General features: G+C 45.8%; 1 protein-coding gene across 2 annotated transcripts; it reads right to left on the bottom strand.

Moving 5' to 3' along the window:
- Positions 1-805: 805 nt before the first annotated feature.
- LOC118237310 lies at positions 806-8971 on the bottom strand. 2 transcript variants are annotated; one of them, XM_035435879.1, is made up of 2 exons: positions 7459-8971; positions 806-4135 (listed from the first exon to the last, which is right to left on the bottom strand). In XM_035435879.1, the coding sequence occupies exons 1-2, from the start codon at positions 8212-8214 to the stop codon at positions 3959-3961; spliced, it is 933 nt and encodes a 310-aa protein (XP_035291770.1). In that variant the 5' UTR covers positions 8215-8971; the 3' UTR covers positions 806-3958. The 2 variants fall into 2 exon arrangements, with proteins under 2 accessions (XP_035291770.1, XP_035291769.1); XM_035435878.1 differs by lacking the exon at positions 806-4135 and adding an exon at positions 4729-5085.
- Positions 8972-16538: the final 7567 nt, after the last annotated feature.

Genomic DNA, 16538 nt, shown 5'->3' with positions numbered 1-16538 from the left:
TACTACGTTCACCTCTGGATTAAGGAATTTTGGATATTCTACCGTTTTCATGAGGGAGGAATTTAACCTAAGAAAACAGACAACAGCGCAAGGGACTGGTTTGGAGTTTTTAAATTCCCTTTTACTTTTTCTCATTGCCAGAGCTGTTATTAACTAAAAAGTAAGAGATTCCAGAAACTTAACTTCCCCAAGATCCCAGATCCGTTGGTTTTAATAATCTCCACTGAAAACGCAGATTTTATTCTCTCCACTTGCCCCGACACAGGCTTACATGTTCCCACTAACATAAACTCATAGTCTGTGATAACCACCTAACTGTTGAATGCCTACTTGATATTTTCGTTTTGGTATTAATTTTACTTTATTATTTTTCCTCGAAAGACGGAGTTTGTTACTAAATCTCTGTGGTTAAAATTGTTTAATTTGAACGAACTTTCGGAGTTGTGAACTGACGGAGTTGTCTCCGTACTGTCCGAAAAAAAAAAGTACAAAACTGTACGTTTAAGGTACAAAAGCTTGTCACTGGGGTGGTACCCTCAAGGGTACGTCTTTTGTACCTTTAGTCAAAGGAACAAAATTGTACCTTACTTGTTTGTACCTTCTAAGGGACAATAGTGTACCCTTGAGGAACAACTATGTACCTTATGCAATGGTACAACAAATGTACCTCTTGAAAAGGTACAATTTTGTCTCATTAGGGTACCACCCAAGTGACAAAGCCATTTTGTACCTTTAAGTGGCAAAAAGGTTCCTTCATGATATACTCCTTTAGTGAAAAAAAAATAAGACAAACCACAACTTCAGATTGAATATAAATTTATTCTAGTCCTGAAAATGAACTACATAACAATTTTATCCACAGGGACCTCATGTCAAAAAACAACAAAACATTAAAATACAAAGTAACATCATCTTTAAAATGCACAGCATAAAATGAACTACCCATACATAACAGTCTTATCCGAGGGGATCTCATGTCAAAAAATGCAAAGTGCACAGCAGTTCATGCCCCCCCCAATTTGCATACATTTTACTACATTGATAACTGAGACCTACTGAACAGACTCAATTAACTGTAGTATTTGGTTTTCGTTTTTTTACAGGAATGCAAGCATACTAACAAACAGTTTATCATCAACACTGTATGTGTCCAAAGCCTAGTAACATCATCATTAAAATGCACAGCATAAAATGAACTACATAAGTTTTAGGATCTCGTCAAAAAACAATAAAACATTAAAATACAAATACCATCACCATTAAAATGCACATTTTACTACATTGATAACTGAGACCTACTGAACAAACTCAATTAACTGTAGTACAGTGCTCCCTCTTTATACCGCCGCTCAAAAACCAAGGGGGAAAGTTGGTGATAGCAGGGGGTGGCGGTATAGCGGGGGATAAAAACAATGGCTTTCTATGGGACTAGTTGACATTTAGGCATGAAGATTTGTTGGCAGTAGGTGAGTGCATGGCGTTATAACAGGGGCGGTATAGCGAGGGAGCACCGTATTTGGTTTTCGTTTTTAACATAAATGCCACATACTAACAAGCAGTTTATCATCAACACTGTATGTGTCCAAAGCTTGATGATCAACCACCTCAAAAGGGTCAAGGACAGTCCAGTCCTTCTCATATTTCACCAAGTAGGCATAGTAATGATAACAGAAGGAAAGAGGAATTAATAATTTTCCACATAACGCCCAATCTGTGTGTATGTTAAGAATATATTTAATCTGAAAAAACAAAGGAATATCTTCGGAGTGCATGTGACCCACAACAAAGACATCTCTCACACAGTACTTAACACTATTCATCACTAACTCTGTTACTTGCTAAAAGTGTTATGTCCTGAAAATCAGTTATGGAATGCTGAAGAGCTGAAGGAAGAGACTGTAACAGTGTGCTCACACTGTGTCCCACAACCTTCTCATACTCTCCCAACATATTAGTTGAGGAAAATTCCCAACACTGTCTATATTGATGGCGGCTGCTTAAAGTTGATGTAACATTGACAGAGTTCCTAGAGGAACTAGCTACCTGTTTGAAATATTGATGTTTCCCTTCAAATCTCATGCACCATAAAGGCCGTAAAGGACCATAGGACAACATCAGGCAGGAATAATGCATCAAGTAATGACATTTTGGAGTAATGACATTTCCAAACTCTTCTTCCATGCCATACAAAAACTCAGAAACTAATTGGTCAAGAAGAGGAAGATACTCTTTTTTAACAACTGGCACCATTACTATGTCAACAATTTCACGGCATAATAAATAGATCCGCCAGTAGCTACAGCCTTCAGGTACCCTGTGTGCCATCAAAAAAGGAAGCAGGCGGAATAAACACCACTTCTGTGAAGCAGATCCAACAACATTGAAGTCCTGTAAAAGTTTTTCTGACAGAGGCACAAGCTTATTTGTCCTATCATTTTGTCCAAATGACATTTTTCTCAGTTCATCATTTAGTTCTTGTATGGTAATGTGTTTTTCACAATGAGCTTTACTTACAACAAGCCTCAACACCAACGGTGCTACACCCTCCAAGAAATCATGCATGACATCTGGAGGAAGATATGTTGTGACATCAAAGTAATCTAACTGGTCAAATACACATCCACCACAAACTCCATACATTCCTTTGTTTTCTGGATTTTGTTTCACACACTCTAGGTGGTATCTGTGTACATCAGTATTTCTTAAAACAAAATCTGAACTTCACTGAAGTTTTTTTTCATGTCGGAATGAGTAGCCAAGCAATATCTACAGATTCTACCAGAACTAACAGACATGTTAAATCCACCTATCATGTGAGATGACAGGTTGTCTCCCAATATGACAGCTACAGCTCCATAAACACGTTTCTGCATGCCATTAGCAATGATACTCAGTCCTTCAAATGACAGCTTCTCAAGGTCATCCAGTAACGGTTTCAAAATAACGTCTAAATAAAACTGTTTGACGTGACAGTAATGCTAGTAAAGCTAGATGAATATGTTTTAGCTGTGAACAGTACTTTGAACCTACGTTTCCAACAGTGTAGTAAATTGCACAAAGTTTGTGCCTGTTGTGTTTAGAACCCAGTGGATTACACACTTCAAATGCATCCTCATATAGGTGCAGCCTTAGAGCATCTGGATGATCTGCAAAGACTTTGTGATTCCTGATATAAAGTCCATCTCTATAATCAGTTAGAACGTGTACATCTCTTTCACAGTTTTGCTCTGTCTGCACATAATCCCAAACATCCTTGTGAGAGCAGTATTTCTGAAGTACATCACAAATAGGAACATAAGAGTAGCTTCCAATCTTACGACCACTTGAGTCTCTCAGCGCATAGTCTACAGGTTCAGTCATTTCAAGTTTGGATTTATTGGATTTGGAAGATGATACACAAGAAATGCATCATAGTTTTCCTTGAAGAAGTAAAACAATAAATGTACATCATCCAGTATTTCTTGTTGTACAGCCTGAGGAAGGTGTCTTTTTTTCTTACATTTCAGAATGAAGCCAAAAAGGTTTCTCTAAATTGCAGCAACAGTTCATTCATCGACAACACCACTGGGCCCCTGCTCATCCTCCTCCACTGCTGTTTCCTGGATGTCATGAGCAGTGGCCACAGGCAATATAATGTCTTTATGCTTCCGGTAAATATGGCGTCTGAAGGACTCGTATTTTGAAAATGTTGATTGACAGTTATTAAGGCCACAAGTTATTGTAAAATTTGGCTCGTGTGCATGAATAAGACCGATGTGCTGGATTAACTTAACCAGCGTGAAAGCTCTCCGAGAGCATTTAGGACAACAGAATGGACGAGGCATTGCTGGCAGACATTAATCCAAAAGGTTAATTACCCTGGTCACTGTTACAGGTAGAGGCTTGTCATCATCCTCAGAAATTTTCAGAAGTTACCGCTGAATGAAAACCAGGGTGTTCTTCAGACGAGATGGATACGCTAAGTTGTAAACGAAGTAGGCAGAAAATGCAGCGATGACGCCTTCATCCACACTAAGAGCCCTGCAGACCGGCAGCCCACCACTTTGACCACTGCAGAGACTCTTCGAGTGAGCACAGACCTCCAGTCAGTGACATCCTGCACCTGGACAGTTGGATATGGTGATGGCAGCTCATCCTAAACAGGAGATATCAGATCGAAGTGGTATTCACTCAGTTAAATTGCATAAATATACCATAAACATTCCAGAAGATAAACACCCCACATCCATAAACACTGAGTAGTTATTATACACACCATCAGTGTGTCAATCAGTTGAAAGCAGCTGCCTATCGAGACAACATTTGGCATCCTCAACAAGTAGGTGGTCCCAATCGAAAGGCAGCGAGAGACAGTTGTCTTGTAAGACACCTTATTTAGATAAACTGGTTGAATTGAGAAATGTAACTGTGGCAAGTGAGTGCCACCCCTCCTGTTTAAAACACACTCACGGGAGACAACCGTTTCCGTAAGTAGCACTGCCGTGCTCTTTTATTTACACACGCGTCTTTTACAGACAATTTTCACATTCAAGACGGTTCCGTAGCCGCCTTGTCATCAGCCCTTCTCGCTCCGGCTTCCGGTCTTCCTTTTAAAAACCCCAGGCTCACTGTTGAAAGCAATCAGAGGCAATCAGCGCAATTAAACAATTAACAATTATCGGCGCTGATTACCTCCAGCTGACAGTTGTGACGAAGGATCCGAGAGCCGCTCCTCTCACACTCTCTCTCTGCAGCCGACGCTCAAACCACGCCCACCCCACCACATACCCCCACCACCCAACTTAGGCCGGGGAGCCAGTTAAAAGGCTGCAAAGCCAGATACCACAGAGTGATCCGGGCGTTGGTATCCTTCATGCGGTGGAGCCATTGGAGGGGGGCATGGTACGAACAGAGGGTGAATGGGTGACCCAGAAGATAATACCGGAGGGCTCCGACCGCCCACCGAATGGCGAGGCACTCTTTCTCCACCGTGCTGTACTTCGCCTCCCGTTGTGACAGTTTTCGGCTAATGTACAGCACGGGGCAGTCGACTCCCTCCACCTGCTGGGTCAAAACAGCCCCCAGCCCTCTGTCCGACGCGTCGGTCTGCAAAACAAAAGGGAGAGAGAAGTTAGGTGTGAACAAGAGCGGCTCCCCACAGAGAGCTTCTTTTACCCTCTCAAACACCCGCTGGCACGGTTCCGTCCACTGGACCGGATCTGAGGCACCTTTTCGGGTTAAGTCAGTTAGGGGGCTGGTTAGCTCCGAAAATGCCGGGATGAACCTTCTGTAATAGCCGGCCAGCCCCAAGAACCTCCTTACCTCTTTTTTTGACTTGGGTCGGGGACAGGCTGCAATCGCAGCGGTTTTGTCCACTAGAGGTCGCACCTGTCCACTTCCCAAGTGGTACCCCAAATACCGTACCTCCGCTCGGCCAATAGCACACTTCTTTGGGTTAGCCGTGAGCCCTGCCTGCCTTAAGGATTCGAGCACTGCCCCCACATGCTGCAAATGCTGCTCCCAACTGCTGCAATGGATGATTACATCATCCAGATAGGCAGCAGCATAACCAGCATGCGGACGCAATACCCGATCCATCAGGCGCTGGAAGGTGGCAGGGGCTCTGAATAACCCAAACGGAAGTGTCCTGAATTGGTACAAACCATCCGGAGCGGAGAAAGCCGTTTTTTCCTTAGATTTAGCAGATAAGGGAATCTGCCAGTAACCCTTGGTTAAATCCAGCGTCGAAAAAAATCGAGCCGTGCCAAGCCGATCCAAGAGCTCGTCGACCCGAGGCATTGGATAAGCATCAAACCGTGACACTTCATTTACCTTTCTATAATCCACACAGAAGCGAATAGACCCATCAGGCTTACCTACCAACTCCCCCACTCGCCGTGTGACCGCAAAGGGCCCTTGCCACTTAGCGAGTAATTTAGAACTAGAGGTAGGGAGTAACACAAGAACTTTATCTCCCGGTGAAAATTGCCGTAGTTTAGCTCCTCTGTCGTAGTGCTGTTGCTGACGTGCCTGCGCCTCGAGTAAATTCTCCCGTGACAACTTACCCAGTGTATGGAGTTTTGCTCGCAGGTCCAGCACGTATTGTAATTCATTTTTACTAGGACTCGGACCCTCCTCCCAGTTTTCTTTAACTAGGTCCAATATCCCCCGTGGTTTCCTACCGAACAGTAGTTCAAAGGGAAAAAAATCCCGTGGAGGCCTGGGGAACCTCCCGCACTGCAAACACCAGAGGAGATAACCACTTATCCCAATTACGGCTATCCTCATGAACGAACTTCCGGATCATAGACTTCAACGTTCTATTAAAACGCTCAACCAGCCCATCCGTTTGGGGATGGTACACGCTGGTTCTAATAGAATGAATGCCCAATAACCCGTACAGCTTGCGTAGTGTGCGTGACATAAACTGTGTGCCCTGATCAGTCAGAATCTCTTTCGGGATTCCGACTCGGGAGATTATTTGAAACAATGCCTGCGCAACACTTTTTGCCGAAATGCTGCGCAAAGGAACTGCTTCGGGATACCTTGTCGCATAATCCACCAGAACTAACACGAAACGGTATCCCTGCGTGCTCCGATCAAACGGCCCGATGAGGTCCATCCCCACTCTCTCAAAAGGGACCTCCATTAGCGGAAGGGGGCGCAACAGCGCTTTTGGTATAGCCGGGGAATTTACTAGTTGGCATTCAGGGCACGACGCACACCACCGACGTTTGTCGGCCCAAATGCCCGGCCAATAGAAACGGTCCATTATCCGGTTCAGTGTTTTCTCATACCCTAAATGACCAGCCATGGGGTTAAAATGAGCCGTCTGAAAAACCATTTCCCGAGAGCTTTTAGGCACCAGCAATTGGGTGATTTCCTCATTAGTCTGAGTGTCACGACACACTCTGTATAACCTATCCCGAATTATTACAAAATACGGGTGAGTGAGTGTTGCATCAGGGCGCACCTGTTGACCATCAATGGACATCACGTGGTCAAAGGCAAAGCGTAGGGTGTCATCACGAGACTGCTCGAGTGGGAAATCCTCCATGGGGCGAAACACCGGTACCTGCGGAGTCTCCCCCGGAGGCTCCACTGGTGCCGGCTCCCCCTCTGCCGCGTCGGACGACCCCGCGTCACCGCTGACAGCAGCACACACATCACACAGCCCTACCCGTCGTGAACGCACCCCCCCACCTTACCAGCTGCCTGGCGGAACCCCGGCTAATCAGTGCCTAAAATCAGAGGGTGCGAGAGGCGGGAGCTAACCGCAGCCTTTATTTTATGCTTTTTCCCTTGACACCAAATTTCCACTGAGACGATAGGGTACTCGTGTAAATCCCCATGCACACACCTTATAGATACCCTTGATGCTTCTAACAACGCCTCGGGTCGAACCAGGCTTTGTCGAATCATGGTCTGCATAGCCCCTGAGTCCAACAGCGCCTGGTGTTCACTCCCTTGAATCCTTACCGGAATACAGTACGCTCCGTCTGGGTCGGGAGAGGAGGTGGGCGGGCCGACAACACGAACCACCTGCTCCACCTCCATGAGTGGGCACTCGCGGCGCAGGTGACCCGGTTGTCCGCACCGCCAACACCCCGGTCCGGGCGTCTGAGGAGCTCTCTGTGGGTCGTATCCCGTCGCCACTGAGCCTGGGGCTGGGGAAACAGAAAAAAAAGGGTTGTTGCGGGAAAATGCGGGGGTTTGGGCACGGGGAAGGGAGGAAGAAAGGGGGGAAGGAAGGGAACGAGGAAGGGCTCTCCTGCGCGGAGCCGGGTCTGCCCGTCCTTGCTGCTGCTGCTGCTGCTGCTGTGACTGGCCGCGGAGGTAGAGCGCCAGGTGGTCCTCCGCCAGGGTGACGGCGGCCGCCAACCCGGTCGGCCGATGGCACCTCACCCAATTCGCCGTCTCCCCCGGGAGGCCATCGATAAAACGTTCGAGGGCCACCAGCTCCACCACCTCGTCGGCTGACCGGAGTTCCGGTCGCAGCCACCGATGCGCCATGTCCAGCAGTCTCTGGGCATATGCGAACGGTCGGTCTTCTCCAAGGCCGTCTCCCTGAACCGCCACCGGTGTTCTTCCGGGCTGTATCCCAGGCGGTCCAGGACCGCCTTCTTCAGGTTGACATAGACCGTCCGCGCTGTGGGGGGTAAGCTGTGTGCAGCTTGTTGTGCTTCCCCAGTTAAGAGGGGCAGGAGGCGGACGACCCACTCCTCCTCCGGCCATTTACTTGCCCTCGCGGCCACCTCAAACCCCTCAAGGAATGCCTCCGCGTCATCCTCCGGGGTCATTTTTGGAAGATGGAGAGCTACGGGGGGTCCGGTCTGTTGCTCTCGGGAGCTGGTTTCTCCCGCAGCCGCCAGCTGCAGTAGAGCCTGCGTCTGGAGGGAGGTCTGCGCCCGCAGAGCCTCCAGCTGTTCGGCGTGCATCGCCGCCTGCCACTCCTGCATCGCCGCCATCCCCTCCAGCATCCTTGCCAGCGCTACCACCGGTTGTGGCGTTTCCCCCTGCTCCTGGCTGTGCTCCATGTTGTCTCCTCTGTGTACTGTGTTTACTACTACCCCCCCGCACGGGCCACCACTGTGGCAAGTGAGTGCCACCCCTCCTGTTTAAAACACACTCACGGGAGACAACCGTTTCCGTAAGTAGCCCTGCCGTGCTCTGTTATTTACACACGCGTCTTTTACAGACAATTTTCACATTCAAGACGTATTCCGTAGCCGCCTTGTCATCAGCCCTTCTCGCTCCGGCTTCCTCCACAGTATAAAAATACTGCCAAACGCAAGAGATTGGCGCGAGGTAGCGAATCTCCAGAGAAGTCAGGTAAGAATTCTGAAGAATACTGCTGATTCACCGTTTATAGTGAATTTTTATTTGACGAATAGGTTTCTTCTGGCTGGAAACGACATAAGTAGGTGGCAAAAGACGGTAAGACATTGTGTTAGAAGTATTTATGAAAAATATTACCTATTTTTATGTATTTTTTTTTTTTTTTTACATTTTGACAAAACATTCCATGTCCAAAATTATTCATACCCTTTCTCAGTAATCAATGGCAAAGCTTTTATTTGCCATCACAGCAGACGGTTCTTATGATTGCCAGCAAGCTTTTTGCATGTCTCCTCGTTGTTAGTGTTAATCAGTTTAACCACCAGGGTCCAGGTTGAACTATGCGGTTGTTCCCTGTACTTGGACCGGTACTTCTCTCTAGGGGTTTCGTCATACTTGTTCCTGGTTATGGTTATACACTTTGTTGTACGTCGCTCTGGATAAGAGCGTCTGCCAAATGCCTGTAATGTAATGTAATGTCTCCACTGGGATTTTGGACCACTCCTCTTTTGCAAAGATCTCTAGGTCCTTGAGGTTGGAAGGCTTCCTTGCCATCACTCTGGTCTTTAGTTCCCTCCACAGATTCGTGATGGGATTCAGGTCTGGACTCTGGCCACTCCAAAACGTTGATATTGTTTTCTGTTAACCATTTCTTGACCACTTTGGCTGTATGTTTCGGATCATTGTCTTGTTGGAAGGTCCAGTGCTGCCCAATGCCAAGTTTTTCTGCAGACTGCCTGATGTTTTCCTCCAGAATCTTAATGTAGTCCTCTTTTCTCATGATTCTGTTTACTTTGACAAGGTTGCCTGGCCCATTGGTTGAAAAATACCCCCAAAGCATTACATTCCCACCACCATGGTGTTCTTGGGGTTGAATGCTTCTCCTTTCTTTCGCCAAACGAAATTCATGTCCCTGTGTGCAAACAACTCCATTTTCGTCTCCTCCTACCACAGAATTGATGACCAAAAGCTGTCTTCTTTGTCCAGGTGAGCTTTTGCGAAGGCTAGGTGAGCTTTTGTGTGCCTGTTTCAGAGAAGCGAAGTCCTCCTTGGTCGGCGTCCATGGAGGCTAGCCTTGTGCAGTGTCCGCTGGAGTGTCTGCCTTGAGATGTTGGTACCAGAATTGCACAGATTCTTCAGGATGGCCTTGGTGGTGATCCTTGGATACTTCTTGGCCTCTTGCACTACCATTCTTGCCAGCGCAGGGGTCACTTTTGGCTTCCTACCACGCCTTTTGAGATTTTTCACAGTGTGGAACTCCTTGTACTTTTTGATGATGCTTTGCACTGTGGCCACTGGCACTTGAAAACACTTGGATATGGCTTTGTAGCCTTTCCCCTTCTTGTGAGCAGCCACAATGCGCAACAGGAGGTCCTCACTAAGCTCTTTGGTTTTAGCCATGACTTGCAATTGACTAGAAACTGGCTAGAGAACAACTGCATCAGCTGTTCTCAATTTATAGTTGATTAGAATGCTCTAGAACATGGTAGAAATTACCAGGACCATTTGGAATGGTATAGAAGCCTGCATTTCCTCAAACATTTGCAACAATTTCAAGGGGTATGAATAATATTGGACATGACATTTTTTGTAAAAATGTTTAAAAAAAAACATAGAAAGGTAACATTTTTCATTAATATCTCTAACATAATGTCTTGCCGTCTTTTGTCACCTTCTTATGTCATTTCCAGTCAGAAAAAACCTGTTTGTCAAATAAACATTCATTATAACTCAAAATTTGGCATGGGTATGAATAATTCTGGGCTTAACTATATATATATATATATATGTACATATCTACTGTCAACAAGCCCTAAAGTTTTGTATGGACAGTTTTCCTTTCTGTTTCTTTTTTACTCTTTAACTTATCAGAATCAGAATCAGAATCAGAATCGTATTTTATTGCCAAGTACGTTTGCACATACGAGGAATTTGTTTTGGTCAACACACCGAGGCAGCCATCTGCGGCACCGTCTTATTAGATGAGAAATGAGAGAACAGGAGGAAGGAGGAGGAAAAAAACAGTCCTTTCAATGAAACGAGAGGGCACTCGTTTCATTGAAACGAAGAAAAACCTCAGCACATAGCAACATCATAAAAACATTACAAACATTACAACAAAACTCGAAGACTTGCACATGTGGTAGGGACTAGGGTGTCGGGGAGGGGAAGTGTCGCAGCACAGACACTGGGGGGAGCGCGCAGCCGCTCAGGCGCATCGCATCAACCCTCAGCAGACTGCACTGTAACGGGGGAGGGAGGGGGGGTGGGAGCCAAGAAGGCGTTGAGTAGGAGGTGGTGTGTGTTATCTTTGTGTGCGTGTGTGTGTAAGTCCATGGACTTCATCTCCACCACAGTCTCAACATTGTCTCTGCCGTCTGATACTGATGACGAGGACACGGCCGTTGCCGTGGAGACGACCTCGAAGAGTCCTGATCCAGAGACAAAGTTCCATAGGAGCAGGGAGGTGGGGGTAGGGCCGAGCATCTGTCTGCATAACAATCCAGGAGAGTGGAGAGATATCATTACATTACATTACATTACATTATAGGTATTTAGCTGACGCTCTTATCCAGAGCGACTTACAACAGTGTAACCAAACTCAGGATCAAGTCCACTTAAGTCCATTGAATAAAATGTAGATAAAAAGCCTTTACTATAGTAGCATACAGTAAGGAGAAACAAGATAGTCTGAACCAAAAATTTTTTTTTTTTTTTTTTTTTTTTTTTTTTAGTTATGGGAGAGGGTTTAGGGAAGAGGAGAGAGGTATACAGAGAAGAGGTGCGTCTTGAGTTTCCGTTTGAAGGTGCTCAGACACTCTGCTGTTCTAACCTCCACTGGAAGATCGTTCCACCATCGTGGGGCCAGAACTGCAAAGAGTCGAGACCTTGTTGCTGCTCGTGTAGGGGGAGGAATCAGCCGCCCTGTAGTAGCCGATCGGAGCGATCTGGCCGGCTTGTAGGGTCTGATCATCTTCTGCAAATAACCAGGAGCTGACCCCTTGACTGCTTGGAAAGCAAGCACCAGTGTCTTAAACCGGATGCGAGCTTGCACTGGTAGCCAGTGGAGGGAGATGAGGAGGGGAGTGACGTGGGAGTCACGAGGGAGGTTGTAAACCAGACGTGCTGCTGCATTCTGGATGAGCTGAAGGGGTCTGGTGGCTGATGCTGGGAGGCCAGCCAGGAGGGAGTTGCAGTAGTCCAGACGTGACAGTATCATGGCCTGGACCAGGATGTCAGCCTTCCAAGGCCGATGTGGGGGAGCCAATGAGGATAAGATTGTTTTGGGTTCAGGCAGACTTCTGCATTTTTCGTCTACCTTTAGTCCTGTGGTTCTCTCAGCGTTGTTCCAATCATCCGAATTTGATGGCCTATTTCAGTGAGCCGAACCGACAACTTCTCCAAGTTGGTATCCGTCATGCGAATTTGCGATCCAATCGCATCCAGTTTGTGATTGAGCTCGCAAATCGCTTGAGTCTGAGTGTTGACAGCCCTGCCCGTTCCCTCAATGGCGGGCAGCTTCCCAATTAGTGCTGCCAACGCCTTCTGAACTTTGCGATAAATCAGGATGCTACCAGCTCCAAACAGCAGAAAGCTTGTTATCATAATTCCAATCAAGTAAACGTCTTCAACATCCTCAACGGAAAGGATCGACAGGCACACGACCCTCCACTCCTTCCAGGAGTCCATCGTGTATCCGGCTGCAAACGTTCCGTCAGGGCAAGAGGGCTCTCCCTGACCCGTTCTTCTCATCGAGAAAATACTATCAATTGCGTTGAGAGACCAGTTGATCAGATCCATGATTTTAGGTTTCGGAGAGAAATGCAGAGAGAGGCTCCGGATAGTTCAGACAGACAGCACAAGACAAGAGAGCAGCAAGCAGGGGCAGATAAGGGCAGGGAGGGAGCAGAGGAAAAAGCGTCCGCCTTTGTTGAGAGCAGGAAGAGATGCTATCAAGCTATCCCCTTTTAAAAAATCGTCAAATTATTCACTCATCAAATTCATGTGCGGCTACACGGAGTATAGTGGTACTTCGTTAAGGGGCGATTTATTACGAGTAATGCAGAGTATTCTTTTCACCTGGCATTTTGAAAATGAAATACGCTAGGACAGCAATATATTTTACTGTACTACTTCAACTTACAAATGCAATTTCAAGATTTTAAGCAGTTAGTCCAAACATACACCAAATTTGTATTAAACCAGGCTCAGACTGGTGCACACCCTTTATGAAACTTAATTATTGCGGCACACCCGTTACCACAATAATTCATACATCGTTGTAATTGTATATGGGATATATGAGAAATACGAAGTATGAGAGTGTGTTACATAAGACTGCCATAATTAGTCCACAATTTCTCTGGATTTGTGATGAAGGTTCAGACTGTATGTATACTAAATAAGAACATTTTTACTGTACCATTGAGGAGATATGACGATTAAAGGTCATTATAACTAGAACTATATCAGAGTACTATATTTGGTATTACATTATCCTAGATTATTCCAAATTAGCCAACACTTTAGCCTGACTGGTGAAAGCAATTGCCCATGCCATATGCAAACGATATATGAAGTTGAACTACTGTGGAAATTTTGATACCCATTTAAGGTCATTATAACAGAATATGAGTTTACAGGTATATGGTAACACTATCTCTCAGAGACCATTACACAGGATTTTTGCATAATTAGTTCAACTGTTTTGTGATGACCAAAGCTCAGACTATATGCACACCCAATAGGAAGAGGTTTTACTGAGAAAATTTTGAGATGCAGTCAGGTCCATAAGTATTTGGACAGTGACACAATTTTCATCATTTTGGCTCTACGCCACCACAATCCAGATTTGAAATCAAACAATCAAGATGTGATTTAAGTGTAGACTTTCAGCTTTAATTTAAGGTTTTTGTCAAAAATATTGCATGAACAATGTAGGAATTACAACCATTTTTATACATTTTTAGCCCCCAATTTTAGGGGCTCAAAAGTAATTGGACAAACTAACTTAATCATAAATTAAATTGTCATTTTTAATACTTGGTTGCAAATCCTTTGCAGTCAATGACTGCCTGAAGTCTTGAACCCATACTCATCACCAGACGCTGGGTATCTTCCCTGGTGATGCTCTGCCAGGCCTCTACTTCATTTGTCTGCTTGTTGGCCCCCCGGGGTTCTCGCGCATCTGGCGGTTTGTCCATTCACAGAGGGTGTTCATTCAGTCAGTCGTGTTGTTCGATATAGCCGCTGAGCCAATAGCAGTGGGATGTTCAACTGTCTGTTAGGTCAAACAGGTGATATTCAGCTCCAGTCGTTCCCTACCTACTGGCTCAGTGTGTTTTACGTTCAATCGGCGGCTTGTCTGCGCACCTGGTGTTCGTGCACTCGGCCGTGTGTTCGGGGTCGCGCGGGGTCCACATGTGCTCATTTGTTTGGTGTGATTCGCCGGCCATGGGTGTGTCGCTGCTCATCTGGGGGCCCAACAGGTTACAGACCAGACCAGGCCAACAATTGCTAAGGGGCCTGCGGTACGGCAATCGAAGCAGTCGCTAAGGGGCCTTCGGGATGGTGACACTGGTAATAAACTCGCTAAGGGGCCTACGGGACAGCGACACTGATGTGATTGTGAAAGAACCAGACTTATGATGGCTAAGGGGCCTACGGGACAGCAATCGAAGTAGTCACTAAGGGGCCTTCGGGACAGTGACACTGGTAATAAAAGTTTGCTAAGGGGCCTACAGGACGGCAAACAAAATAGTCGCTAAGGGGCCTACGGGACGGCGACACTGGCCAGAAGAGCGTGAATGTGCCGGCAATGGTATGCATGGTATGAATGAAGAGTGTGTTCTGTGAGTCTTAAGTGTTTGTCAGTCTTACGTGTTGTCTTGTGCATTAAATCGGCCGAGTAATTGGGCATGTAAAATCTAAGTTGGGAAACGCGCAAATAAAAACCTAGGTATTACCAGCTACTTCACTGAAGTGTTTTGATGAGAGAGGGTGAACAAGGGTTGATTTTACCAAAAAGAAGTGGTGAAATAGTTGTAGACAACTTATGCCCTCTTCAAACGACCAACTAGCATGAATAGAAGAGAATTCAGAAGAAACAGTAATCAAGCAATGCACACGATATACAAGTGTTTTTTGTTCTCTGGGCTGTCGCGTTCGTAGTGTTGTGGATAGCAGTCCTTAGATGGATGGTAAGTCGTAAAAGGGAAATATGAGGTGTGCCTACACTCTTAATAATGCATAAACGTACTAGCCGTGTAGCCTCGCTTGAAGTGCAATCCCACCTGAAATTGTGATTTAAAATAGGGAAGAGAGCACAAGAAGTTGTGTATTGACTATGTTGATTCATTCGTTGATTGAAAAAGTTGATGGTGTGGTTCTTGAAAAACATTTTCTTTGCTTGGACTTTGATGATGACTTTGAATCAGATCACGATAGTGATTTTGTAGAGAAGTGGGTGCTTGAAACACATAAGTTGGGCTGCACCTTTACAATGGAGAGCCAGCAGTGGGAGGCAATGCGTAACGAAAACCTGCACAGGATTATGCTACTGAATGAGACACAGTGAAGGGAATACAGAGATATAGAGTCTGTCTGCGTTGTCTCGGGTTATTTACTCTGTATGGATCTGTTTGTGCGAATTTTCTGATTCACAGGCTGGTTTGCCTCTTTATTTGCATTCAACAGTTAATGGGGGGATATAGAAACTATAGAAAAGGGATCAGGACACACTTTTGGCTAGAACGTACCTACATAGACTCAGAGGGGATTGAAAGCTATCAGTGAGCTACCACAGCTTTAAATTGATTAACTGAGTATCCTAAGTGGGTCAATTTGGAGCAAGTCCAAGTAGAGTTCCCAGACATACAGTGGTTATCGCTGTTACAACAACTGTGGACAGTAGGAACGCTTGGCCTATTATTGGCCCGACTGTGTGATGATCCGGAAAGTGAAACAACTTTGCCACTCACACCATTTTTGAGGATACCAGACGGATTTGCCACTCTCTCTAGGACGGGACAGACTGTTACTGAATCCTTGACTGTGAATCACCATTAGCCCAAGGAGAGTTAAATGGGAAGCGGGTAAGTGGGCTGACATTAAAAGAACAAAAGAGTCTGACACTGACCTCTGAACCAAGTGCACACTGGAAGTATAAAGCGGGGGTCACAGTAGAGAAAATAATAGTGCTAATAAGAATTAGACAAACAGACGAAGAACCGGAGATTCCCAGGTCCCTAGCCAGTTGTGCCGGACAAGAATACATGGGGGCGAATGCAGGGAAAATGAGGAGGAGTAAGAGCATTGCGGAAGTGAGAATAATAACGCCTATGGAGAGAACAGCAAAGCGCCACCCAGATCACAAAAAGTGGAGTCCGAAGTACATGGAAAAATGGAACAAAAGGACCACAGGTGGCCAAAAGAGGGCACGTTCGACCTTGCCTACTGTGATGAGGTGGGGACTGTCATAACACACCACAAACCCAGGGACATGAGTGACAAGCGTTAAGGCAAGACAGTAAGGGAAAGGGAGGTGCTGGGGTGGTTTAGACAAGAAGGGAAGCAGTATAGGGAGACAGTCAAAAAGCGAGAAACATAATGGAGGGCAAGGACAGGGAACAGGAACGAGAAAAAAAAAGAAAGACGTACAATCTGTGCTACATCCCAGGCTCTGTGTTTACTCACAACTGGAGTTATAAAGCTTTAAATAG

The sequence above is a fragment of the Anguilla anguilla genome, chromosome 10 (assembly GCF_013347855.1).
Source record: "Anguilla anguilla isolate fAngAng1 chromosome 10, fAngAng1.pri, whole genome shotgun sequence".
NCBI classification, from domain to species: domain Eukaryota; kingdom Metazoa; phylum Chordata; class Actinopteri; order Anguilliformes; family Anguillidae; genus Anguilla; species Anguilla anguilla.
The sequence above is the reverse complement of the archived record's forward strand: the minus strand, read 5'-3'. Positions and strand labels throughout refer to the sequence as shown.